Genomic DNA, 27,723 nt, shown 5'->3' with positions numbered 1-27,723 from the left:
TGAATACAAAATTAGATATTAGAGAGAGAATTCTTGGATTACGGCGCAGATACACTTTGTCCTTAAAGGCAATTGTACAAGGAGGTTCAGATATCAAAGCACGCAGCTCAACCACGCCCCAGGCTGAAGTGATGACTACCAAAAAAGCCACCTTCATTGATAGATCTAGCAAGGAGCACGTTGCTAAAGGCTCAAACAGAGGCCCCATAAGTTTTGACAAAACTAAATTCAAGTCCCAGGGAGGAACAGGTTATCTTATCTATAGATATAACATTTCCAGGCTTTTCAAAAGTCTGATTGACGTAGCGCTACAAAAAATAAAATGGTTGTCCATGTGGGGTCACAAAGCCGATATTGCTGCCAAGTGGCCCTTGATAGAACTATTTTGCCAAATTTCAATGTTTTAGGTACAATAGATAGTCCAGACTATGCTGGATTGAGGACGGTATTGGCAAAACCCTGAACTGACAAGAGCAAATGGAGACTCACTTACACTTGGAAATGTAAGTACCCCTGGTGGAAGACTTCCTATTTTTTAGCAAAATATCCCAAACTTGCTCCGAGCAAGACTCCTCTCTAGAATTTAGCCATGTAGCCTCCAGGCTGTTAAATGAAGTGCCTGCAGGTTCAGGTGGAGCAGCCAAACATGATTCTGCAAAATTAGCTCTGAGTCCAAAGGAAGTGATATTGGAGACTCCACCAACAGATCCAGGAGAGTGAAGAACCAGTGCTGCTGGGGCTACTAGTATAACTTGGTCATTGTCCTGTTTGATCTTTAACTACACTCTGTGAAAGACTAGAACTGGAGGGAAAAGCATAGCAGAGCTTGTTCGACCAGGATAGTAGGAAAGCATCTGTGACGGAATATGGACGGCGACCCTGTAGGGAACAAAACTGATGTAATTTCCTACTGGTTTTGTTGTGAACAGATCTCTCTGAGGATTCCCCCACTGCTGGAAAATGAATCTGGCTATATCTGAGTGGAGACTCCACTTGTAGCAACTCGTAAATGATCTGCCTAGGTGGTCTGCAAGCTCATTTTGCACCCATAGAATGTAAGAGGCTTCAAGATTGATTGAATTGGCAATGCAGAAGTCCCTGACAAAACAGGGAAGGAAAGGGCTCCTCTCTGCCAGCTGAGGTATAACATTGTTCTCATAGGAGAACAGCAGCAAACAAGTTTTTCCTTTGAACTGAGACAGAAAAGCCTGACAGCCTAAACAGATAGCCTTTGGCTTCCTGACACTGATGTGTACAGACAGGTCTTGTGAGGACCATAAATCCTGAGTTTGGAGGGAACCCAAATGAGCACCCCAACCAAGGGGATATGCATCCATCCACAAGGTCAGTGAAGGCTGAAGGTGGACAAAGGGAATGCCTGCACTTACACTGACCAGGTCTGTCCACCAATCTAGAGAAGTCAGAACGTGAGAGGGCACGTTTAGCACATAGCTCAGAGGGTGACAACTTGGCAAATAAATGGAGGCCAGTCAACTTTGAAGAATCCTGAAACGTAATGTGGCATGCTGGGCTATGTATATGCACTTGGCCATATTCCTCAGGAGCATCATACAGGTTGTTGCTGTTATGACAGGGTGAGCAAGCTGAAATCTGGAACAAGAGATTGAATTGTTTGGAACCATGCCTCTGGAAGAAAAGTTCCAGCACGAGTAGGGTACAGTACTGCTCCTATAAACTCTATCCTCTGAACTGGACAAAGGGTAGATTTTTCTAAATTGACCAGGAGATCCAGAGCCTTAACGGTTGACTGAATGAGACACACACTGGATAGTACCTGAGCCCTGGACCAATGAGGTGGACAAGGCTTTCTTCCAACAACTAGCGGAAGTTACTAGATCACAGGCCCTGGTTCTCATGGGAGACTTCAATCACCCTGATATCTGCTGGGAGAGCAATACAGCAGTGCACAGACAATCCAGGAAGTTTTTGGAAAGGGTAGGGGACAATTTCTTGGTGCAAGTGCTGGAGGAACCAACTAGGGGCAGAGTACTTCTTGACCTGCTGCTCACAAACCGGGAAGAATTAGTAGGGGAAGCAAAACTGGATGGGAACCTGGGAGGCAGTGACCATGAGATGGTCGAATTCAGGATCCTGACACAAGGAAGAAAGGAGAGCAGCAGAATACAGACTCTGGACTTCAGAAAAGCAGACTGACTCCCTCAGGGAACTGATGGGCAGGATCCCCTGGGAGAATAACACGAGGGGGAAAGGAGTCCAGGAGAGCTGGCTGTATTTTAAAGAATCCTTACTGAGGTTACAGGAACAAACCATCCCGATGTGCAGAAAGAACAGTAAATATGACAGGCAACCAGCTTGGCTTAACAGTGAAATCCTTGCTGATATTAAGCACAAAAAAAGAAGCTTACAAGAAGTGGAAGATTGGACAAATGACCAGGGAGGAATATAAAAATATTGCTCAGGCATGCAGGAGTGAAATCAGGAAGGCCAAATCACACTTGGAGTTGCAGCTAGAAAGAGATGTTAAGAGTAACAAGAAGAGTTTCTTCAGGTATGTTAGCAACAAGAAGAAAGTCAAGGAAAGTGTGGGCCCCTTATTGAACGAGGGAGGCAACCTAGTAACAGAGGATGTGGAAAAAGCTAATGTACTCAATGCTTTTTTTGTCTCTGTCTTCACGAACAAGGTCAGCTCCCAGACTACTGCACTGGGCAGCACAGCATGGGGAGGAGGTGACCAGCCCTCTGTGGAGAAAGAAGTGGTTCGGGACTATTTAGAAAAGCTGGACGTGCACAAGTCCGTGGGGCCGGATGCACTGCATCCGAGGGTGCTAAAGGAGTTGGCGGATGTGATTGCAGAGCTATTGGCCATTATCTTTGAAAACTCATGGTGATCGGGGGAGGTCCTGGATGACTGGAAAAAGGCTAATGTAGTGCCCATCTTTAAAAAAGGGAGGGAGGAGGATCTGGGGAACTACAGGCCAGTTAGCCTCACCTCAGTCCCTGGAAAAATCATGGAGCAGGTCCTCAAGGAATCAATTCTGAAGCACTTAGAGGAAAGGAAAGTGATCAGGAACAGTCAGCATGGATTCACCAAGGGCAAGTCATGCCTGACTAGTCTAACTGCCTTCTATGATGAGAACACTGCTTTCCCCTCATCCACAGAGACAGTTGACGTGTAGACTTTAGCAAAGCTTTTGATGCTGTCTCCCACAGTATTCTTGCCAGCAAGTTAAGGAAGTATGGGCTGGATGAATGGACTATAAGGTGGATAGAAAGCTGGCTAGATTGTCGGGCTCAGCGGGTAGTGATCAATGGCTCCATATCTAGCTGGTAGCCGGTATCAAGCGGAGTGCCCCAAGAGTCAGTCCTGGGGCCGGTTTTGTTCAATATCTTCATAAATGATCTGGAGGATGGTGTGGATTGCACCCTCAGCAAGTTTGCAAACGACACTAAACTGGGAGGAGTGGTAGATACACTGGAGGGTAGGGATAGGATACAGAGGGCCCTAGACAAATTAGAGGATTGGGCCAAAAGAAATCTGATGAGGTTCAACAAAGACAAGTGCAGAGTCCTGCACTTAGGACGGAAGAATCCCATGCACTGCTACAGACTAGGGACTGAACGGCTAGGCAGAAGTTCTGTGGAAAAGGACCTATGGATTACAGTGGACGAGAAGCCAAGAAGGCTAATGGCATTTTGGGATGTATATGTAGGGGCATTGCCAGCAGATGGAGGGATGTGATTGTTCTCCTCTATTCAACACTGCTGAGGCCTCATCTGGAGTAGTGTGTCCAGTTTTGGGCCCCACACTACAAGAAGGATGTGGAAAAATTTGAAAGCATCCAGCGGAGGGCAACAAAAATTATTAGGGGACTGGAACACATGACTTATGAGGAGAGGCTGAGGGAACTGGGATTGTTTAGACTGCAGAAGAGAAGAATGAGGGGGAATTTGATAGCTGCTTTCAACTACCTGAAAGGGGTTTCCAAAGAGGATTGATCTAGACTGTTCTCAGTGGTACCAGATGACAGAACAAGGAGTAATGGTCTCAAGTTGCAGTAGGGGAGGTTTAGGTTGGATATTAGGATATGGTGGTGAAGCACTGGAATGTGTTACCTTGGGAGGTGGTAGAATCTCCTTCCTTTGAGGTTTTTAAGGTCAGGCTTGACAAAACCCTGGCTGGGATGATTTAGTTGGGGATTGGTCCTGCTTTGAGCAGGCGATTGGACTAGATGACCTCCTGAGGTCCCTGATATTCTATGACTCTGTGATCTCTTACTAGCCAGACATCCAGGTAAGGATAGATTTGTACTCTTAGTCTCCTCAGAAAGGCAGCTATCCCTACCATATATTTTGTGAAAAACCAAGTAGCTGCTGACAGGCCAAAAGACAGCATGGTGAAATGGTAATGAGAGTGATTCACTATGAATCCGAGACACTTGTGTGACTTTGATACATCACCACATGAAATCAAGGGCTGCATACCAGTCTATAGGATTCAGGGATGGAACAACAGAAGCAAGGGTGACCATGCAAACAAACTGTATTTTTTTAAAACATCTGTTGAGTTGGCACAGGTCTAAAATTAGTCTGAGACCTCCCTTTCCTTTCTGTATTAGGAAATAATGGGAATAAAACCCCTTCCCTCTGACATGCTGGAGAACCTCCTCTGTGTTCTCACCAAAAGGAGAGATTGCATCTCCTGGAGGAGGAACTCCTCTTGAGAGTGGTTCCTAAAGAGGGATAGGGAGAGAGGGAGAGGTAGAAACAAATTGGAGGGTATATCTCACTTCAGGAGTGCTTAAAATCCATTGGTCTAAAGTAATCTGGGACCAAGCACTGAGGAAATAGGAAAGATGATTTGCAAACACATATGAGAGACGGGATTTGGAAACATCGAAACTGGCATGGCATCCCCAGCCGACCCATCAAAATGTCTGTTTAGCACCCCTCGGGAGTCTAGATGGAGCAGGCATTGATGTAGAAGCAGAAGGAGGTGGTGATCTGCGCCTATAACTAAGGCTAAGATTTTATCATGGATATTTTTAGTAAAAGTCATAGACAGGTCACAGACAATAAACAAACAAATATATGCATGTGAGGTACTTTTTTCCAAGCCCCATAGATATGACAGTAATGATAAATATGTCTTGACTTTCTGTAAAGGCAAGTTTAATAAAATTATAACTTTTTAAATCTTAGGTTATTATATTTTTGTATTAATAGTGAGAGCTCTCCTTTACATTGCACTCTCAGGTGCTCCTAGAAGATTAGGTAGCTCCAGCCACCATATTAATTCTGCAGCACCATACCTGCAGAGGGCGAGGACATGAGCACTCCTTTTGATTAGGGACCTTACTACTGTCATCCATAATTTAATCTTGAGGTGACAAAACTAATGCAATGTGCTCTATGTGAGGCTACACCTTAAAGCCACCCAGAAACTGAAGCAGGTGCAAAATGTGGCAGCTGCTTGGTAAGTGGAGTATCTCACTATGAACTTGCGTAGCTGGCACAGCAGGGAGGTTCTGAGCTTGTGTATGAGCCTGACAACTTCTGCTATACACATGAACCTTTACCTGTGTTAGACTATGTCTATACTACAGATCTTACAGCAGCACAGCTGTACTGCTGCACTGTAAGGTTTCCCGTGTAGCTGCTCTATGCCGACGGGAGAGAGCGTCTCCTGACGACATAGCGCTGTCCACACTGGCGCTTCTGTTGGTGAAATTTACGTCAGTCAGGGGGGTGTTTTTTTCAACCCTGACCGAGAAAAGTTCTAATGTAGACATAGCCTTAGTTTTCACACTGCTAAAAAGGAAATGAAAAAAATATGTACAGTCAAGAAACTTCACCATATTGAAGTTAATTGGTTTTGGTGAAAATGACCAATTTCAAATGGACATTTTACTGTTGTACTGCTACCCACAGAGACTACATACCTCAACATACAATACTATATCTTGATTTGAGCAGCATAACCTATCATATTATAATGAAAGTTGCATGTTGGTACCTGTAGTTTCTGCAGATTTCACTTCTAATGTAAATTTGAGGGTAAATGGGCTGTACTTGGCAGGGTTTCTTGTAAACCAAAATAACTATACAGTTGACAACAGTATCCAGGAAATCCATCAAATATATTTCTACTCCACAATTGACTCAACCAGAGGAGGGGGGGAAGCAATGGATTTAAGGCATTTAAATGACATAGTAGCTCCAATATGAGAAAAAGGGAGTCACAATAAAATGTGCTGCAACAATGTTGTGGTTAGAAAAAGAAGGGTGTCAAAGTAAGACTATTCCAGGTTTGTATTGCATTACTTTGCATATTGTAGTGAATGAAATAAATCAAAGTTTACTACTAAAAGCAGATCCTAATATTGAAATGACAGTGTAATATAATTATGTTTGCTAATTATGCACTTTGAATAAGAACATGAAATTGAGATATGCAATAATATAAAAATCAAATGTATGATTACATAATTGAGAGCTGTATACAACCTTTTATGAACCATTTTGGAAATTATTTTAGATGCCTGCCAACCAGGTTGGGTAATTACATTTTGCCTACCTAATTTTCTCTTGTAGTTTCAATTAGAAATAAGTTTTTCACTTGTGGAATCACTGCTATGAAGGATTACTGGGAGCTGTTAGAAATTTGTGGTTTACTGCAGAAGCGGTTCTACTTCAGAGACAGCTGAAGTGGATCCTTATAAATTTACACATTAATTTTACAAATGATTTTGGCATCTTTTGCTATAAATCACTATATAAACTTATGGAATTACACAATATCGTTAAAAATTTAATGTAAACTATTAAAAAAGAATCTAGACTATATCATGCAGTTTGGAGCAAGACTACAACAGTATGACTGAGATCACTGAGTAACCTACACCTACAGGGTGTTTCTGCTGTGGTTTAATTAATCCATAACGGGTAAGCCTACTCCAAAAATAAGGCAATCAAAGACTTTGTCAAAGCCCCATTGAACATGTAGATGGGTGAAGGACTGGACTATGTGTGATGCCAGGCCATTACCACTGTATAATTCACTTTTCAGCCTCGGAAGCATTATTATTATTATAAATAGGGTAGAAAATATGTGGATAAAGGCCCTCATTTAAATTTGGATGAAAGACCTTCATTTAGGCCCTCTCCTAAAACACACTTCTGCAATGGTCAAAAGGTTCAAAAAGCTAAACTTAAGTTACCTCAACCTCTGTACTTCCCAAGTCTTTTAATGTTAAATTATATCTTCAGGGGAGGAACTGAATTTTGTATTTTGTAGAACCAAACACAGTGTTGGTACTTAACCAAAAAAAATTTACTGAGCTCCTGAGAGGATAAAAGGTGAATAGCAAAGTGAAAAGGAAAGTTGAGTTAAGCCCAGATTTATGTGCCGAATTCTCTACATGTATATTGTACCTGGATATTGTAAAATCTGTGTAAGTTACTCTACACACACATGCACAAGACCACAGTAACAACTATAAGCCACAGTGGGATATGCATTAGTAGGCTATTCCTGCATTTCTCTGGTGGTTGAAGTTACAAGGTCCTAAGGAGTGCTCCAATAACCTACTGAACATCCTCATAGCTTATTACTATATAAGAGAAAGAAGAAGGTCAGTGTGATGACTAATAAAGCAGACTGCATAACAAAATTCCAATACAGATACTGGTTGACACAAATTTATTACTTAATGGATTGTTTAAAGGGGAATGAAAAGAACCTCTTAGTTTCCCCCAATCTAGAGCATCAAACAGAGTTCCTTCACAGCCAGACTTCTATGTGGCTGGACTTTACAAAAATGAGACAAGCCATTTACAGTGCACACCTCACTTCTCTACAGAGGAAAAAGGACAGTAAACTATCTGAAGTCCTGCATGCCATAGGGGGCTACAACAGTGGTACCCTCAACTCACTAAACAATATTGTTAATCTATCCAACCACACACTTAGCCCGGCAGAAGAGTCTGTCCTATCTCGGGGACTCTCTTTCTGCCCCACCACCCCCACGAACATGACACAGTTCTGCGGTGATCTGGAAGCCTACTTTCGTCATCTCTGACTTAAGGAATATTTTCAACACACCACTGAATAGTGCACTGACCCATAGGAACCCTCCTACCAACACTACAGGAAGAAGAATTCTGCATGCACTCCTCCTGACGGTCGAAATGACAGACTGGACTTCTACATAGTGTGCTTCCACAGACATGTACAGGCTGAAATTGTGAACAAACTTCATCACTTGCCCCATAACCTCAGCCGAAAAGAACGCAATACCATCCACAGCCTCAGAAACAACTCTGACATTATAATCAAAGGGGCTGACAAAGGAGGTGCTGTAGTCATAATGAACAGGTCGGATTATGAACAGGAGGATGCCAGGCAACCCCCCCAATACCACATTCTACAGGCCACTATCCTTTGACCCCACTGAGGAGTACCAAACGAAACTACACCATCTACTCAAGAAACTCCCTGCTACAGCACGGAAACAAATCTACACAGATACACCCCCAGAGCCCCGACCAGGGGTATTCTATCTGCTACCCAAGATCCATAGACCTAGAAACCCTGGACGCCCCATCATCTCAGGCATCGGCACTCTTACAGCAGGATTATCTGGCTGTTTGGACTCTCTCCTCAGACCCTATACTAGCAGCACTCCTAGCTATCTTCGAGACACCACTGACTTTCTGAAGAAACTATAATGCATTGGTGATCTTCCTGAAAATACCATCCTGACCACCATGGATGTAGAAGCTCTTTATACCAATATTCCACATGAGGATGGACTACAAGCTGTCAAGAACAGTATCCCTGTTGAGGCCACGTCGCACCTGGTGGCTGAGCTTTATGACTTTGTCCTCACCCACAACCATTTCAGATTTGGGGACAACTTATACCTTCAAGTCAGTGGCACTGCTATGGGTACCCGCATGGCCCCACAGTATGCCAACATTTTATGGCCGACTTAGAACAACACTACCTCAGCTCTTGTCCCCTAATGCCCCTACTCTACTTGCCCTACACTGATGACATCATCATATGGACCCACGGGAAAGAGGCCCTTGAAGAATTCCACCTGGATTTCAACAATTTCCATCCCACCATCAACCTCAGCCTGGACCAGTCCACACAAGAGATCCACTTCCTGGACACCACAGTACAAATAAGTGATGGTCACAAACACCAGCCTATATCGGAAACCTACTGACCGCTATACTTACCTACACGCCTCCAGCTTCCATCCAGACCACACATGATCCATAGTCTACAGCAAAGCCCTAAGATACAACTGAATTTGCTCCAATCCCTCAGAGACAAACACCTACAAGATCTTTATCAAGCATTCTTAAAACTAAAATACCCACCTGGGGAAGTGAGGAAACAGATTGACAGAGCGAGATGGGTGCCCAGAAATCACCTACTTCAGGACAGGCCCAACAAGGAAAATAACAGAACACCACTGGCCATCACGTACAGCCCCCAGCTAAAACCGCTCCAGCACATTATCAACAATCTAGAACCTATCCTGGAAAACGATTCCTCACTCTCCCAGACCTTGGGAGGCAGGCTAGTCCTCGCTTACAGACAGCCCCCCAACCTGAAGCAAATACTCACCAGCAACTATACACCACACCACAGAAACACTCACCCAGGAACCAATCCCTGTAGCAAACATTTTTGCCTACTCTGTCCCCATATCTACTCTAGCGACACCATCAGAGGACCCAACCACATCAGCCACACCATGAGAGGCTCATTCACCTGCATGTCTATTAATGTTATATATGCCATCATCTGCCAGCAATGCCCCTCTGCCATGTACATTGGCCAAACCAGACAGTCCCTACGGAAAAGAATAAATGGACACAAAACGTACATCAGGAATGGTAACAAACAAAAGCCTGTAGGAGAACACTTCAATCTTCCCGAACATTCTGTAACAGATTTGGAAGTAGCTATACAGACTTCAAAGAGAAACAGCAGAACTAAAATTCATTTGTAAATTTAACACCATTAATTTGGGCTTGAATAGGGACTGGGAGTGGATGGCTCATTACAAAAGCAGCTTTGCCTCTCCTGGAATTGACACCTCCTCATCTATAATTGGGAGTGGACTACATCCACCCTGATCCAATTGCCCTGTCAACACTGGTTCTCCACTTGTGAGGTAACTCCCTTCTCTTCATGTGTCAGTATATTTATATCTGCATCTGTAAGTTTCACTCCATGCATCTGAAGAAGTGGGGTTTTTACCCACGAAAGCTTATGCTCAAATAAATCTGTTAGTCTTTAAGGTGCCACCAGACTCCTTGTTGTTTCAGCTAGACTGGGAGATCCCTAACTTCTACATTTCTGCAGGCCTTCTGACTACTACTCCTGCCCTGCCACTCCTATATAACCAGAACTTCTGGGTAATCCAGTGCAGGATCCCAACAACACATTAATTTTACCAAAAACTCCTGCTGGGCAGTTAGCCATGATAGCTGGACTGATTGCAGCCAGAATTCTCCCAGCAATCTTAGTTTGTGACTAGACTAAGAGTTTGGATCTATAATTCCTAATGTATGCCACTCCACCAATGAAGGCTACTGTGTAGACAGGCTCAGACAATTTTACCATCATGTTAATAAAATTAGATTTCATAGTGGTAGCTATACCTGGACCAGGACGTACCTTTTCAACACTACAACTTTCACAAACTCGAACAGTGAAGCAGCATCTGTTGGAAATTACTGGTCTGAAAAATCCCTGCACAGACAAACCCTGAAGGGAAGGCTGGGTAGTCTGGCTGTATGGGGCTATGTTTTAAGCCCGTTTGTCAGATATTATTGCAGGTACAATCACACAGCCACATGACTCAATAAGAAATGAATAAAGAATAAATCAGTGATTCTGAATTGGTTTAGCTAATGAACTACTGCATTTTTAAATGCTTTTGAAATCAAAGGGAGAAGTGAAGGAAGGTATGGACAGTTAGAAAGGAATGAAAAGCTTGCCAATATAAAGCTTGACAGACAGCCGGTAAGGGAATACTTTAAAAAAAAAAGCGCCAGGTAAAAATCAGCAAATCCTAATACATATTCCAGGGTGTATAACAAAATGAATAAACTTATTGAGCCAATGGCAATTCTTTTGAAAGATCATAGTGGAGATGTCTTCCCTCCAAAATATCCCCCCAAGCCCTACACACCCTCTTTCCTGAGGAGGCTTGAGAATAATATCCTAACCAATTGGTTACAAATCAAAGACCCAAACCCCTGGATCTTGGAACAATGGAAAAATCAGTCAGGTTCTTAAAAGAAGGATTTTATTTAAAAAAAGAAAAAAGAAAAAGAAAAGGTAAAAATCATCTCTGTAAAACCAGGATGGAAAATACTTTATAGGGTATTCAGATTCAAAACACAGAGGATTCCCCTCTGGGCAAAACCTTAATGTTACAGAAAACTAAACACAGGGAAAATTCACATAAAACAAAAGATAAACTAATCCACCTTGCCTGGCTTACCTATACTGGTTGCAATACTGGAGACTTGGATTAGGGTGGGTTGGAGAAGATGGATTTCTGTCGGGCCTCTCCCAGGCCCAAGAGAGAACAAATATGTAAAAAAACCCAAAGAGCACAAAACAAAAGCCTCCCCCCACCCAAGATTTGAAAGTATCTTGTCCCCTTATTGGTCCTTTGGGTCAGGTGCCAGCCAGGTTAGCAGAGCTTTTTAACCCTTTACAGGTAACAGGATGTTGCCTCTGGCCAAGAGGAATTTTATAGCACTGTATACAGAAAGGTGGTTACCCTTCTCTTTATATTTATGACAGGCCCGGCTTGACAAAGCCCTGGCTGGGATGATTTAGTTGGTGTTGGACTAGATGACCTCCTGAGGTCTCTTCCAACCCTAATCTTCTATGATTCTATGAACATGACAGAATATTCTAATCAAAACCAAAGCGAATGTGACATAAGTATGAATAAGTAATTTTTAAAGCAAGATTTTGAGTTAAGACAAAAACTAAACTAGTTAGAGCACTAATTGGAACCGGAAACAGCAATATGCTAAACTAAGGTGTCCAGTGAACTGTTGTTTCAGGGATTAGTGTTAGGCCTTGCTTTATTTAAACTTCTCTATTATCGATATGGAAGATAGTGTTATCACATTAGTGACATTTTCAAATAGGGTGGATAAAAATCAGTGATTTAAAAAAAAATTGAAAACATCGTATTTTTTTGAGAAAATGCTTTTTGAGGAAAAAACTTATCTAAAGGTAGTTTTAATTAAGATACATTATAGCTCAAAGATATCTCATCATGGAATAGGGATTATAAATTCTAATTCTATAATATGAGACAATATATTCATGTAATGTTTAAGAAAAGTTTTGTAAATGAGTGCCAATATGTCATGGATTAGGGACCCAATTTTATGGGGTTTCAGGGGCTCCTGTATAGATTATTTAGGTTAATCTTTCTATCTACCTAATGGGACTTGGTGCTCAGTCTAGAATAGGGGTTCCCAAATTTGGTTCGCGGCTTCTTCAGGGTAAGCCCCTGTCGGGCCGCGAGACACTTTGTTTACCTGAACTGCAGCCACTGGGAGCTGCGTGCAGCCGTACCCACGGACACTCAGGTAAACAAAACGTCTCGCAGCCTGCCAGGGGCTTACCCTAAACAAGCCGTGAACCAAGCTTGGGAACCCCTGGTCTAGAAGATACCATCAGAGATGCTTAGTTTTGCAGTTCTCAAACTGTGGATTTGTGTCTCCAGAAATAATCTGCTTGTTAACAGCAAAAATATTTTTAAATAAATAAATAATATACAGAGGTGAGAAACAACAGACCTCAACCCTATTGTCCCTGTAAATTTACATGCACGCTCAATCCCTTATCTCTCTCTAAAAGTGCAAAGTTTCAAATAGTTCAATGAATAGAACATTGTTGGGGGACGAATAGATCTGGATAAGTAGTAGAAGTCTGAAGATAAATGTGAGAAGGGAGGGACAGGCAGTAGAAACAAAAGTGAAGCTGTTTGAGCAGCATATGAGGTCTTTCTGAGTGTAGCCTTCATTGATTTGAGATCTAACATATCATTCTCTCACTAGAAGGGAAAACCTATAATGGAGCAGGCCATAATAGAGACCCAGTTTGGGAATATTTTAATGAAGTTCCTCTCCCTGTAAGACAGGCATGCGTGCAAAACGCAAACAGTGCAACAAAAAAATTCAAGGCTTGGCTGCCTGAATGAAACATCATGAGAAGTGTTCCTTCTCAGGAGGAAACTGCGTTGAAGATGATGAAAGGAAAATGTCTGAACATGCAGGATCTTCAGGTTGGTAAACTTTTTTATTTCATACTTCTTTCGTAAGGACTGCCTGTCTTCCTTCTGGACTATTCTTGAATTTTCATCTTTGAGCAAAAATGTAGTTACTCTATTGTACTATCATTTTAGATGCAGTTGCGATAAAAAATAAATGGCTGAAATAGGCAGATCTTCCTTTTACAATTTCACCTTTAAAGTAGTACTGAGTGTCAGTGAATACAATAAGTAATACTAAATGAGCAGTATGGTAATAATAATTAAATAACTGCATTGACTTGTTTTGTTTAGGAGAATCCATCCTCAACGTACAGGATTCTGAAGACTATTCACCTTGAAAATCACCATCATTTCCTACAGTTTCAGATTTCAGAGTAGCAGCCGTGTTAGTCTGTATCCGCAAAAAGAAAAGGAGTACTTGTGGCACCTTAGAGACTAACAAATTTGAGCATAAGCTTTCGTGAGCTACAGCTCACTTCATCAGATGCATTCAGTGGAAAATACAGTGGGGAGATTTATATACACAGAGAACATGAAACAATGAGTGTTACCATACACATACACAGTAACACCCATTGTTTCATCTTCTCTATGTATATAAATCTCCCCACTGTATTTTCCACTGAATGCATCTGATGAAGTGAGCTGTAGCTCACGAAAGCTTATGCTCAAATAAATTTGTTAGTCTCTAAGGTGCCAGAAGTACTCCTTTTCTTTTTCCTAATCTGATGAGAGTTTGTGAACAAAATCATGAAAAAATAGATGGCACTGTCACAGCCAAAGTTCTCAACATTTGGCTTTAGAGAAATGTTGTACACATGCTGAGAACCCTGAAGCCTATTTCTGTAGCCTTGAACAAAACGCAGGAAAATAGCTGTTTTATTGCCGACAGTGTTCAAATTTGGAAGGAACTGAGTGAGATCTTAAAAAGAGAAATATGCAATGACAGAGTTAAATTACAAGCATTAAAAAAACGAATGGGACAAGCACTGTCACCAGCTCATTTTCTTGCAAATATTCTCCATACTTGGTACCATGGTCAAACCTTAACTGCTGAAGAAGAGGAGTTGGCTATGACATGGACATCCAGCAATCATCCCTCCATAATGCCAACTATAATAAACTTCAGAGCTAAGGGTGAACCATTCAAGAAATATATGTTTGCTGATGATGTTTTAAAGAAAGTCACACACCAGTGAACTGGAGGAAGTCACTTAAGCACTTGGATTCAGAGACTGTTGAAGTGATCATCTCACTTTTAACAGCAGTAGTTTCTTCTGCCGGTGTAGAAAGAATATTTTCTTCCTTTGGACCAAATTGAGAAATCTTTTGGAACCTGAAAAAGCAGGAAAGTTTGTTTTTCCTTTTCCAGATTATGGACAAACCGGAAAATGAAGGTGAAGACGACTGAATTAGCTGCAGAAGCCAATATTTCTAATTTCTCATGTTGACCTGGGTGACAGTCTATTTAATTTTTAAAATATATTTCATTTAACTATTTAGTTAAATAACTTTAACAAAAACAAACCAGATTTTAAAAAACTTGTATGTTTAACTACATTCAAATGCTTGTTTTGTTAAAATATTATATGTTTGCTGTTGAAGAAAAAATCCAGAATATATAACGTCGTTTTAGTTAAATAAAACAAAAACATTTTAAAAGGTCTGTCTGGAGATGTTCTCCTCCTAATACAACATGGCAAGAAAATCCTCCAAATATTAATGATTAACCTGTTAAATTGGAGATAGTTCACCTCCCAATGACTTCATAAATATCTGCTTCAATTACCTTTGGTAAATGAAATAACCAAACAATCATTCATTTTCTGATATAGCTGTAAAACTAATCTGAAAAGTCTTCAAAATAAACGACTGTCATAAATATAAAGGGAAGGGTAACCACGTTTAAAATCCCTCCTGGCCAGAGGAAAAAACCCTTTCACCTGTAAAGGGTTAAGAAGCTACGATAACCTCGTTGGCACCTGACCACAATGACCAATGAGGACACAAGATACTTTCAAAGCTGGAGGGGGGGAGAAACAAAGGATCTGGGTCTGTCTGTGTGATGCTTTTGCTGGGAACAGAACAGGAATGGAGTCTGAGAACTTAGTAAGTAATCTAGCTAGATATGCGTTAGATTCTGTTTGTTTAAATGGCTGAGAAAATAAGCTGTGCTGAATGGATATTCCTGTCTTTGTGTCTTTTTGTAACTTAAGGTTTTGCCTAGAGGGATTCTCTATGTTTTGAATCTAATTACCCTGTAAGGTATTTACCATCCTGATTTTACAGAGGTGATTCTTTTTACTTTTACTTCTATTAAAATTCTTCTTTTAAGAAACTGATTGTTTTTTCATTGTTCTTAAGATCCAAGGGTTTGGGTCTGTGGTCACCTATGCAAATTGGTGAGGATTTTTATCAAGCCTTCCCCAGGACGGGGGTGTAAGGTTTTGGTGAGGATTTTGGGGGGGGAAAGACGTTTCCAAATGAACTCTTTCCCAACAATAAATACTGATTAGACGTTTGGTGGTGGCAGCGAAAATCCAAGGGCAAAAGGTAAAATAGTTTGTAACTTGGGGAAGTTTTAACCTAAGCTGGTAAAAGTAAGCTTAGGAGGTTTTCATGCAGGTCCCCACATCTGTACCCTAGAAGTTCAGGAGTGGAGAAGGAACCTTGACAATGACTTTAAAAATGTATAGTGTGTACCTTCTAAAAATGAAACCTACGTCTATCTCTGAGTTGTGAAGAATATGTATTAAGGTTATAACAACCAACAAGAATGCACTTTTATGTAGAAAACCATGATTAAATCGAGTCTTCCTGACTCGAAATCAATTTGATGTAAATCAAATTAAATCAATTTGATGTAAATCAAATCCACCCTGTTTTCAAATGAGAATAAATTTGACAGTGTTCTGAACATCATCAAGCATGAAAAATAGCATAAAAGGACAGTTTTAAGGTAAGAAATAAAGGTAGGGAACAAGTTGAGATTCAACAACAAAACACAACAATGGAAAAAGCAAAATCTTGGAAAAATAAATATAGTTGGAAAGCTGTACTAACAGGAGAGGTTGTGCATAGTTAAGCTTGTTTGATTGCAACTTATCTTCTTTAAACCATGTCAAAATCAGTTAAAGTCTACATGCTGTAAAAAAAACTTGTTACATTGTGGAGATTTCAAATGACATTTTTCAAATAACTGTTTGCAGTGTGAACACTTCAAATTGCCGAATTTTTATCTTGCTGCATCTTTTCAGTTATTTATAGCATAATTTGGGTCAGAAGCTTGGACACAACAGTTGAGCTGTCAGTTTTTTTAACATATCATGACTTCATGATTATTCAGTGTTTTTACTCCCTGTGGTAAGGAAATACCTGGACAGATGTAGACTGCTGCAAATAGTGCAATAGAACAATTGTTCTCGACTGGGTCAGCACTTTGCAAAAAATTGGGACTTGGCTTCAAAACCTTAAACCTCCATTTAATTGACTTTAAAGAAAGAAAAATGGTTCATATAACATTAAAATTAACTGTAGAGCATATCAATATATTTATGGAAGCATTTGTTAATCAGCAATTTTCAGTAGTCTTATTTACTTTGCAAACATTCAAGCAATACAGAAAGCAAAAAAATAATAGAAGGTACAACAAATAAATCAACAGAAATAAGATGGAGATTATTTGAAAATTGAACATCTGCAAATAGCTCCAAAGATTTCCATGAATATTATGATTTTAAATAGCACCTTTCACCCCAAGCATATCAAAATGCTTTACAACTGTAAATAAGAAACCCCTCATTGTATATAAAAGGATGAAAGTCTTCCATTAAGTTCGAGTGACAAGAACATGCTACTCAATATGCAGTAATGTCATCAGAGCCTCTTGTTGGAATTACAGCTTTATTATGTATACACAAATATACATAATTATGCACAGTGATTGTATAAATTACTGCAGCATATGAAAAGAATTCAGCCATACTCCAAACTCATATTGCTTCACTAAAAAAAAAAAAAAAAAGTTACTGATGGTCTCATTACTAGATAAAGTTAGCTTAATTCTTCAAAGGAACAGATTTCCCTTAAAACTTAGCACAACTGAAAATTTACTCAACTTGCTGCCTATTTATCAGTTTTTCTTTAATGTTGCTAAAAGGTGGAACATGTAATCATGAAGATTTAAAAACAGCAACAAATACTATTTTATCACATTTTTATATTTTTGCCAGCCCTTTGGTTTTAAAGAAGGAGCATATAGCTACGGAGCATTCATCAACATGTCATTTTTACCTATTCTAGTCACACATATTTTAGAATAATGGTTATGTTTTACCCAACAGTAACTATAGTTCATCACTTACTACTGCTTTCCAGAGGTTCCCAAGCTCAGTGACATTGGGTACATATCCCACAAATGAGAAGATACAAAGGACATTCTCAAAGACTACAAATATAGTGTTAAGAGTCAATTGACTTATAAACAAAGTCTTACCCAGCTCTAGCTGTTTTGTATTCCACTTTTAGGATAGGTTTGCAAGGTTCTGGCTTCTTCCCATCTTTTAGCTGCTTTCCTAAATATATATATATATATATATATATATTTTTTTTTTCATACATTAAACATTAAAAAAAAAATCTGTAATGTGCTGAAATCTTATGAAATTATTCTTTTAAATAAATTACAAATTAAAATATGCACACAAATTACTACATCATCACATACTGTATTTTATGCCTCAATATAATGCAAAAGTACAATTAATATTGACAATCATGTAAACATGGAATGTTTGTTTGGGACAGCCTTCAAAAAGCAATATGGCAGAAACCAAAAAATTTTTTTCCCTATAATGTAGTTCTACTCTGAAAACTGATTAAAAACAGACATTAGAATAAACAGAGGGAGCTGATCTAGTGACTAAAATTGCCATTTTTACAAAACCTATTCCCAGAGAAGAACCACACTTATATCTTGATTTCCTATAAAATAGCAATGCAAACTATTTTATTTATTTGAACATTCAGTATACCTTTCATTAGGCTACTAGTTTGGTAATGGGCATATTTGCTTTAAAATTCTAGAATTTCATAGCACAATTTTGATTTTCCAAGAATTCACACAGATACTTGCTTATCCACAGAAATATTTTAAACAATACATGGATTGCAACATTAAGCACAATGCAAACTTTATGTTCATTCATCTGTGTAGCAATTTCCAAGAAATGCACTCGAGATGTTTCTGAAGACTTAGGAAGGCACTGATTTACATTATTCACATTCAGAAGTTTATTTTCATAAGGGCTTGAGACTTTTTGTAAACAGCTTGGATTTTGCAGAAGTTATCATCATACACCTAGGAAAAAACTCCTTTTGCTAGGGGAGTAGTTTTTAAGCTCTAGAATTAAATAAAACAGGATTTTATAGAAAGGTTTAATGACATATTTCCAGTGTAAGAACTGCCAGACCCTGTGTGTATTCATTCTTTTCTTACCATGTGGAGTGATTGTCTGAAGTGGCTTGGCAGGGGATTTTATATTCCATATGGTCAAGGTGCCATCTGAATGGCTACAAATGAACTGTTTTCCTTCATGGTGCCAAGCAACAGAGTGAATAGCCTGCGTAAAGAAATAAAAGGAAGAATTTAGAGTCTTCAGCAGAAAACCAGCAACTTAAAGGGCATGTGTACACTACAAAATTAAGTCAACTTAAGTTAGGTTGACCTACAGCCACTGCAGTAATTAAATTGGCTGTTCATGTCCACACTACACTCTGCCAGTGATGCACGTCCTCACCAGGAGCATTTGCATTGACTTAAGTGGGACATTATGAGGGGCTGATAAAAATAGCAATAGGCGATGTAAGCAACACAGTGTCTACATGGACACTGCATCAACCTAACTACATCAACCTAAGCGCTACACCTCCCGTGGAGATGGTTATTAGGTCAGTGTAGTGGGTAACTTACATTGGCGGGAGCTATATTGTAGTGTAGATGCTGACAGAGTTAGGTTGACGTAAGCTGCCTTATGTCGACCTAACTCTGAAGTGTACACCAGGCCTTAGTGTGGTCTCAATTCCCCCTTCTTAAAGAAGATCACACAAACAGCAAATTTTAGTGTTAAAGTATTAAGCCATGAAATACCAAAACAAGTATGAATTATCCAGGTTTAATTTTTCTGTTACAATTCAGTATTTCTTTGAGCCGTTTCTCCTTTTAAGAAGTTACAACATTGTTTGTGTGTCAAAAAGTTTTGATAAGAAAAAAATATTATCTTTATGCAGTATTAGTGTTTGCATAAAATTAAAGAAAATTCTATTCTACAATAATAAGTCTGAAGAGAATCAATCTCTCTTTTCAAGCAAACATTTGGCAGATAATGCCTGGTACTGTTATAAGCTGTATTATTTGAACATTAACACCTGTGCAACAGTTTCTATTAGATATATTCAAATCGTACATTACAAGGCAATTTTTTAAATATATAGTTTTCAGAAACTTATTGGTTACTTAGGTGATAATGAGACCTTCAGCTATAGAAGGGTGTGTATCAAATGGTTATTAAGTATGGAGTTATGCACACCGGTATTCTAGAGTTGTATCAAACCTTGAGAAAAGGCAGTTTTACATTCCTTTAAAATAATTCAATACATTCTGAAAAATTTACACCCAGTATTTTTCTCTTTACAGGCTAGTCTGTATTATACTGCCTCATATTATACGGTTATACAATCCACAATCTTTGAAGTCTGAGCAACAAAATCAAGGGCCTAAAATTATTTGTGGAATAACCTTTTAGGATTGAAGTGTGATCAAACTGCTAGTGTGTCTTGGATACTGCTTATTACTTGATATTGCCAGGCCACTTAGAATTATAACAGACAGTCACACTTATAGCTCCTAGTGATCAATTAACATCATAAAGAGCATCACTGGAGCAACAAAACTGTGAATGGCATAAAACCTAGTTAACTGAAAACTGGGAATTGCCCTGATGTACCAGATCAACATTCATCACCACCTGGATCACTATATACATCATTTTGGACTGCTGATGCCATTTTTATACTAGCATTGCTAGTCCAAATCTTTTGTAACAGAAATGAAAATCTGAAGTGACATTTATGACAGAGGATCAGCTGCAGTCTAAAAAGGCGATAGCAAAATTATTTAAATGATCACTCTGGTTACATTGTGTATGGTAACACCCATTGTTTCATGTTCTCTATGTATATAAATCTCCCCACTGTATTTTCCAGTGAATGCATCTGATGAAGTGAGCTGTAGCTCACAAAAGCTTATGCTCAAATAAATTGGTTAGTCTCTAATGTGCCACAAGTACTCCTTTTCTTTTTGCAGATACAGACTAACACAGCTGCTACTCTGAAAATTATTTATGGCTGCTTTGATGTTAAAAAATATACTAAAATTATAAACTCACCAACACACTTACACAACACAAAAAAAATGTATAGCTCTTCAGTTGATTTATATCACAATTCTCTAGCAGGCTTTAAAACTTCAGTGTGTTTCCAGGTGGGTTTTACAAAGTTGGGGTATTTTTGGTCAGAAAATTTTGATTAGGTTTCTGTCATAACCATACAGATAAGGGTAGCCTAGAATTTCTCCTTACCCGTAAGAGGTTAAGAAGCTCAGATAACCAGGTTAGCACCTGATCAACAGGACCAATGGGGAAAGAAGATACTTTCAAATCTTGGGGGTGCGGGAGGGGGAAGGTTTTTTTTGTACTCTTTGTTTGTGTGTGCGTTCTCTCTTGGGACTGAGAGGTGCCAGACAGAAATCCATCTTCTCCAACCCATTCCAATCCAGGTCTCCAATATTGCAACCAGTATAGGTAAGCCAGGCAAGGCGGATTAGTTTATCTTTGTTTTTTCTTGTGAGTTTTCCCTGTGCTAAGAGGGAGGTTTATTCCTGTTTTCTGTAACTTTAAGGTTTTGCCCAGAGGGGAATCCTCTGTGTTTTGAATCTGAATACCCTGTAAAGTATTGTCCATCCTGATTTTACAGAGATTATTTTTACCTTTATTTTTTTATTTATTTATTTATTTTAATTAAAATCCTTCTTTTAAGAACCTGACTGACTTTTTCATTGTTCCAAGACCTGGGGGTTTGGGTCTTTGATCATTTTGTAACCAATTGGTTAGGATATTATTCTCAAGCCTCCCCAGGAAAGGGGATGTAAGGGTTGGGGGGATTGCTGGGGGAAGAGGAACTCCAAGTGGTCCTTTTCTCTGGTTCTTTGTTAAATCACTTGGTGGTGGCAGCGTTACTTAAACCCAAGGTAAAAGGGAGAATTTGTGCCTGGAGAGTTTTTAACCTAAGCTGGTAGAAATAAGCTTAGGGGCTCTTTCATGCGGGTCCCCACATCTGTACCCTAGAGTTCAGAGTGGGGAGGGAACCCTGACAATTTCAACCTATTTTATATTTTTTAAAGGCACCAGTCACCATAGCATCTAGGTATCAGTTGCAGTTATACATTGGAGGCCTTTTCAGTGGAATATGATGTTATTTAGTCTACAGCTGTAACATACTGGAAATTTTGCAACTGCAAAACTTAGTCCAGTGGCATGCAACACATGGCACCTGAATAGTGACCATACCTTGTAAAGAAAATGTATATTTAATTATGAATTAAAAATGTGTTTCCTGAGTCAAGCACCACAACTTTTAAAATTAAGGGTTTGAATCAGTCCTACTGTGGTAGGTGAAGAGATGGGGCGCAATCTCCCCAACTGCCTCTCACCACTCCTTCGGTAGCCTCACCTGGTAACTATGCTATGAGCCAGGAGCAGGCTGAGCAAACCCACCCAACCCCCTAGGCCTGAGAGCCTGAGCTGCAGTCCAAGTTCCAATGTCCACACTATGGGTATTTTTAGTGTGCTAGCTTGAACCCCTGGGCTTGGAGGCTCACACTCCACTGTAGTATAGACATACTCTAACTGGCTTTGCATGTGCCTAGGGGAGCACCTAGAAAAGGACGGCTCCCTTCCTTCACGCAGCCACCCAGGGAAGAGCAGAAGAAGCTGATAACCAACCACCAGTTACAGTCACCTGATTTTCTATCTCAAACCAGGTTAAAAGCCTGCTTTAAACTTCAGCCTGTTAGTGAAAGTTCACTAGGAACCAAATGCCAGCTGGAGATAGCTAGACAACAGATGACAACAGACAGTCAGTTCAGCCATTGCCCAACCACCACCACTGAAGCATTTCTATGCATCAGAAGCTGCATGGGGGAAGACACAGAAGCCAGCTACACTGGTTTTGGATAGAGAACAACTATGTACTGTAGACAGGAACTGAAGCGAATTCATGATGAAAATGGAATATTACCCTTAGTAGAAACTTGGGATGTAGGTGCAGGGAGACTTTGTCCTTATGGAACATGGTGAAAAGGGTGTCTGCCATCATGGCCCCAAGTTCACCCACCCTTCTCACTAACGTAATGTGCGCTTCCCACCTGCAAGAAATGTGTCTGTGATGATCATCCTGTCCAGGGAGGATGAGAGGAAGGGGATCCCTGCACAAATTTGCTGCAGGTCCATCCACCACTAGAGGGAAGAGAGCACATACAGGGGACTGTCAGCATAAGGTCCATGGTGTGTCACATGGGTGAGTAAACTCTCTGGAGCCTCATTTGTAGACAGTGAAGGTGGAGGTGAGCAAAGGTGGTGATGTATGTCCAGCCTGCCATGTGGCCGAAGAGGGATAGGCAAATCTAGACTGGGACAGACCTTTGATTACCCGGGCGACAAGTTCCTGCAAAGTCTGGAATCTGCCCCTTAGTAGGTAAGCTCAGGCTGTGATCAAGCGAATGGAGGCCCCTATGAAGTCTATTGACTGTGTGGAAACAAAGTTGATTTTTTGACATCGACGCAGACTCTCAGGGAGGCAAGGAGTCTGAGCAACATGGGGGTCAAGATTTGAGCTACGTCTTTGGATTACACTCCCAGTTGCTAGTTGTCAAGATAAGGGAATATAAGGACCCCATAACACCTGAGATGGGCCGCTATGACAGAGAAAACTTTGGTGAAGATTCGGGGAGCAATGGTAAGTCCAAATGGTAGGACCCTGTTTTGAAAGTGCTGAGGGCCCACCGTGAATCTCAGGAATCTTCTGTGGGTTAGATGAATGCCTCTGTGAAAATAGGCATTCTGCATATTGACAGCCAGAAACCACATACCTTTTACTAGTGACAGTATGATGGCTGCTCAAGTGACCCTATGAAACTCAAACATGTGGATGAAAAAGTTGAGGAGACAGAGATCCAAGACTAGTCTCCATCTGCCCTTCTTCTTGGATACCAGGAAGTAAGCTGAATAGAACCCTTTGCCTTGATAGTTCAGAGGAACATACTCTATCGCTCCCCTTTGTGGTAAGGGCAAGGATGTCATCAGAGTGGTCCCTGAAGGAGGATTGAGGAGGGGGATGTAGATGAGGTAGTTGATGAACTTGATTGTATATTCATAGCAGATGACATCCAGGACCCACTTATCCATTATTATTGCTCTCTAAGCTGGTAAAAAAAAAAAAAAAAAAAAAAGGGAGTTCTAGATAACCCCTGAAGGGACAGTAGGAACAGTGGTTGACGGCTCTCTAGAGGCACTCAGAAATAGTTCTTAGAGGTTTGAACGTGTGATGATGAAGGCTGTGAAGGCGGGCCAGGAGGGAAGGACCATTGGGTCTTTTAGTGCTTCTGAGGTGGTCCACATGATCTTTGGTGGAAGAACTGAGGAGTCCTGAACTGTTGTGTAGGTGACAGGTGGTAAAAATTTCCAGTTGGGTGCAGCTGTATAGGTACTCAGCAATCCAAGTGTGGCTCTAGAATCCTTGAGGGAGTGGAGGGAATTTGCACCTCTCTGGGGAAACTGGATGAGTGAAGCCACGATTCTCTCCGTGTGACAATATCTGTAGCCATAAAGTGTGAAGAAGTATTCACCGTGTCGACAGCAGACTGAAGTGCTGTCCTCGCCAACAGCTTGCCCTCCTCCAGGATGAACTGGGAACAGGCTCCATCTTGCTGAGGCAGTTTTTTCAGTAAAGTTCCCCAATTCGCCATAGTTGATAAAGCCGTGTTTGGCCAACAAGGCTTGGTAGTTCAAAACTGGAGATTAGCTGACGAGAAGACCTTGTGTCCCAGCAGGTCTACGCATTTGCCCTCCTTATGTGTCAGGGTGGAGTGCAGATGATGCTATCTGAACCATTCCGTTGCTGCTTGCACCACAAAGGAATTGGGTGGGGGTGGGAGAAAAGAAACTCAGACCCCTTAGCCGGTATGTAGTACCTCTTCTCCGCCCCCTTGGGGGTAGGTATGCAAGTGGCATGGGTATGCCAAACTGCTCCAAATCAGTTATGGAAGATGAACCACTGAGTCCAAGTCACTGTTTGAGCTGCTTGGAGATGGGCATAGTTGATCAACGGAGCAACCCTGCTCAGTATCAAGGAATGAAGGATACCCAGGAGCTGATGCTGCTTGTCTTGTACTTCCTCCAGTGGAATATGAAGGTTGTCTGCCATCCTTTGCAGAAGTTTTTGCAACTGCCGAAAGTCATTTGGGGACGAAAGGGAAGCCGAAGTCACTGCAGCATCTGGAGAGGACATCCTTTATTCCTCGCTACCTCTACTGATCAATGATGCCATTCTCCAACCAACTCAAACAGTGACTCAGACTGAGTGGTTCGTCCTCCATAACTGGTTCGGAGCATCTGTTCGAGGACACCCTAAGCGGGGTAGTGGCAAAGTCTCTCTTGCTGAATGGGCAGGTTCCGAGGGTGGATAGTGAGGCCAGGATCCCCAGTAGGGCCAGCAGGACAGATCCAGCACATGCTGTAGAGGGCTCCATGGTATGGGAAATCAGTGACTTCCCTGCTGCTGGATAGGAGAGTACTCTGGTGGTCCCTTTGGATACCCAGAGCAGCAGTAGGGAATAGGCAGTCCTTGTACTCCATTGAAATACTCAGATAATTCAGATCCCGGTTCCAGTGGCTATACCATTGGAGCCGGTGGGAATGTGTAAACCATAGCATGATGAGTTGAAGTATGACTTCACTGTGGTAGGTCCTGGATAGGCAATCAGATCTTCTGAGGTGTGGATGGCAGAAGAAGGTATGGAGATCTCAGTTCTCCTAAGGTGAACTGTTCACGTGACTCCAGTGATTTCTCTAATCTGCCTGGCGTTAATGGTACTTGTTCCATTGCCAGGACTGGCACCAGGATGGAAGACTGTCCCAGAACTGATGGATCCCTTGGTTTAAGGGAGGCAGACATTGAGGGTGTGCGCAGCTCTATACTGGAGGATTCACTGGTCTGCATGGTTTCTTTTCATGCTTGTGCATCTGTGCTGGAACTTGCAGAAGGTGCATTGTCCTTCTTCGGCTTGGAGGAAGGCTTACTGCCATGTTTATGCACATGCTTCCTTGCCTTCCAACAAGGTCATGGTACTAGGCTTGTAGCGGTGGTACCATCAGAGCCAGACTATCTCTGCAGCCTGAGGGGCATGCCTGGCTGTCTAAGGCCGATGTATAGAGGGGACAGGGATCTGACTGAGGCCTCATGGAGGCTTCCATGAGGTGCTTTTTAAGGCAGAGAGCCCAGTCTTCTTGGCTATGGTTTGCGAAGGACTGGTACATACTACACCTGGATGAAGTGTGGGCTTCTCCCAAGCAGTAGAGGTAGCCTTGGTGCTCGTTGACCAAGAAAGAATGTGGGTACTGAGATGGGGAGGAATCAGTAAACAGATTCCCCCAAAGTCTCAGTTCTGCTGAAACAATTACTAAAAGCTAAAACTACATAAAAAACAGTAAAGACTAGAAGAAAAACTAACGATATAAAATTCTAAACATTTTTCCAAGTGCATCAGAGACGGAAGACACAAGTAGTTCCAACTCTGATCATGCGGCAGCGAGAAGGAACTGGAGATGCTGTCAGCCCATCCCACCCTTTATCACCTTGAACGAACCATGAGGCAAAGCAAGGGCACACGTGTGGACCAACAGACACTACTACTTTCAAATTCACTGGCTGTGGACACATGTGAAATACAACAGGGACCATCACTCGAAAAAGTAGTTAAACATCTACTAGGGACAAACAGTTTTAAGGCAGCAGGTCTGGCGAATCTACACTCAAGAGTCCTAAAAGAGCTGGCTCAGTAGATCTCTGGCCTATTGATGTTCATTTTTAATAAGTCTTGGCAACTGGAGAAATTAGAGAAGACTGTAGGAAAAGGGAAAACAGGATAACTCAGGTAACACTGGTTAGCCTGACATCAATCCTGGGGAAAATAAAAGGAAAAGTTGATATGGGAGTCAACTGATAAAGAATGAAAGGATAGGAATATAATTAATACTCGTAAACATGTTTTTATAGACAAAAGTCTTTTCAAACAAACCTGATTTTATTCTCTGATAAGATTACAAGTTTGGATGACCAAAGTAACGCCATAGATGTGATCCAAAAGTCTAAGTGTAAGGCATTGACTTTATACCATGTGACATTCTGATAAAAAAAATAGCAGACAATATCAATAGAGCATACGTTAAATTGATTAAGAACTGACTAACTGAAAGCTCAGAAAGTAGTCATCAATAGGGAACCATAATCAAATGGAGATGTTTCTAGTGGGGTTCTAAAGTACTAAGCCCGATGCTGTTCAACATTTTTATCCATAATCTGGAAGTAAATATAAACTCACTGCTGATAAGATTTGCATATGTCACAGAATTGGCAGATGATAAATAATGATGAGAACAGGGCAGTCATGCAGAGCACTCGGGATACCTTGTTAAGCTGGGCCCATGCAAACAAAATATGTTTTGCTACATACAAATGCAAAATTATACATCTAGGAACAAGAAATGCAGGCCATATCTACAAAATGGGGGAGCATATCCTGAAAGCAGCAACTCTGAAAAGGATTAAGGTGTCAGTGGACAAGCTACTCAACATGAGCTCCAAGTGTGATGCTAAAAGGGCTAATGCAATGCTTGGATGTATAAGCAGGGGAGTAGCAAGTATAAGGCACTGGTGAGATGCACACTGGAATATTGCATACAATTCTGGTGTCTACAATTTAGAAAGGATGGGAGTTCGAGTTCTATTGTGGCTGTCTTCCAATCTGTTTAGTTTACTGAAAAGAAGATTCAGAGGTAACTTGATTACAGCATAAGTATGTTCAGGAGGACAAAAAACAGGTATTAAAGTGCTCTTTAATTTAGCAGAAAAAGGCATAACAAGACCCAGTGGCTGGAAACTGAAGCCACATAAATTCAAACTGGACGTAAAATATACATTTTATGATTGTGTAACTGTTTGCACAAACTACCAAGGGAAATGGTAGATGTTCCATCTCTTGATGTCTTCGGATCAAGAATGGATGGACTTCTGGAAG

At 40.9% G+C, this 27,723-nt stretch overlaps 1 protein-coding gene across 4 annotated transcripts in view; it reads right to left on the bottom strand.

The window, feature by feature from the left end:
• The window catches only part of STXBP5 (syntaxin binding protein 5), a 182,260-nt gene that overhangs the window by 78,759 nt on the left and 75,778 nt on the right, over positions 1–27,723 (bottom strand). For all 4 annotated transcript variants that reach the window (XM_084625143.1, XM_084625144.1, XM_084625145.1 and 1 more), the window contains 2 exons: positions 18,811–18,934; positions 17,809–17,887 (listed from right to left, as the gene is read on the bottom strand). In XM_084625143.1, the coding sequence (XP_084481269.1) occupies positions 17,809–17,887; positions 18,811–18,934 (203 nt within the window). The remainder of the gene's footprint in view (positions 1–17,808; positions 17,888–18,810; positions 18,935–27,723) is intronic.

The sequence above is a fragment of the Lepidochelys olivacea genome (genome assembly GCF_965140295.1).
Source record: "Lepidochelys olivacea isolate rLepOli2 genome assembly, chromosome: 3".
NCBI classification, from domain to species: domain Eukaryota; kingdom Metazoa; phylum Chordata; order Testudines; family Cheloniidae; genus Lepidochelys; species Lepidochelys olivacea.
The sequence above is the reverse complement of the archived record's forward strand: the minus strand, read 5'-3'. Positions and strand labels throughout refer to the sequence as shown.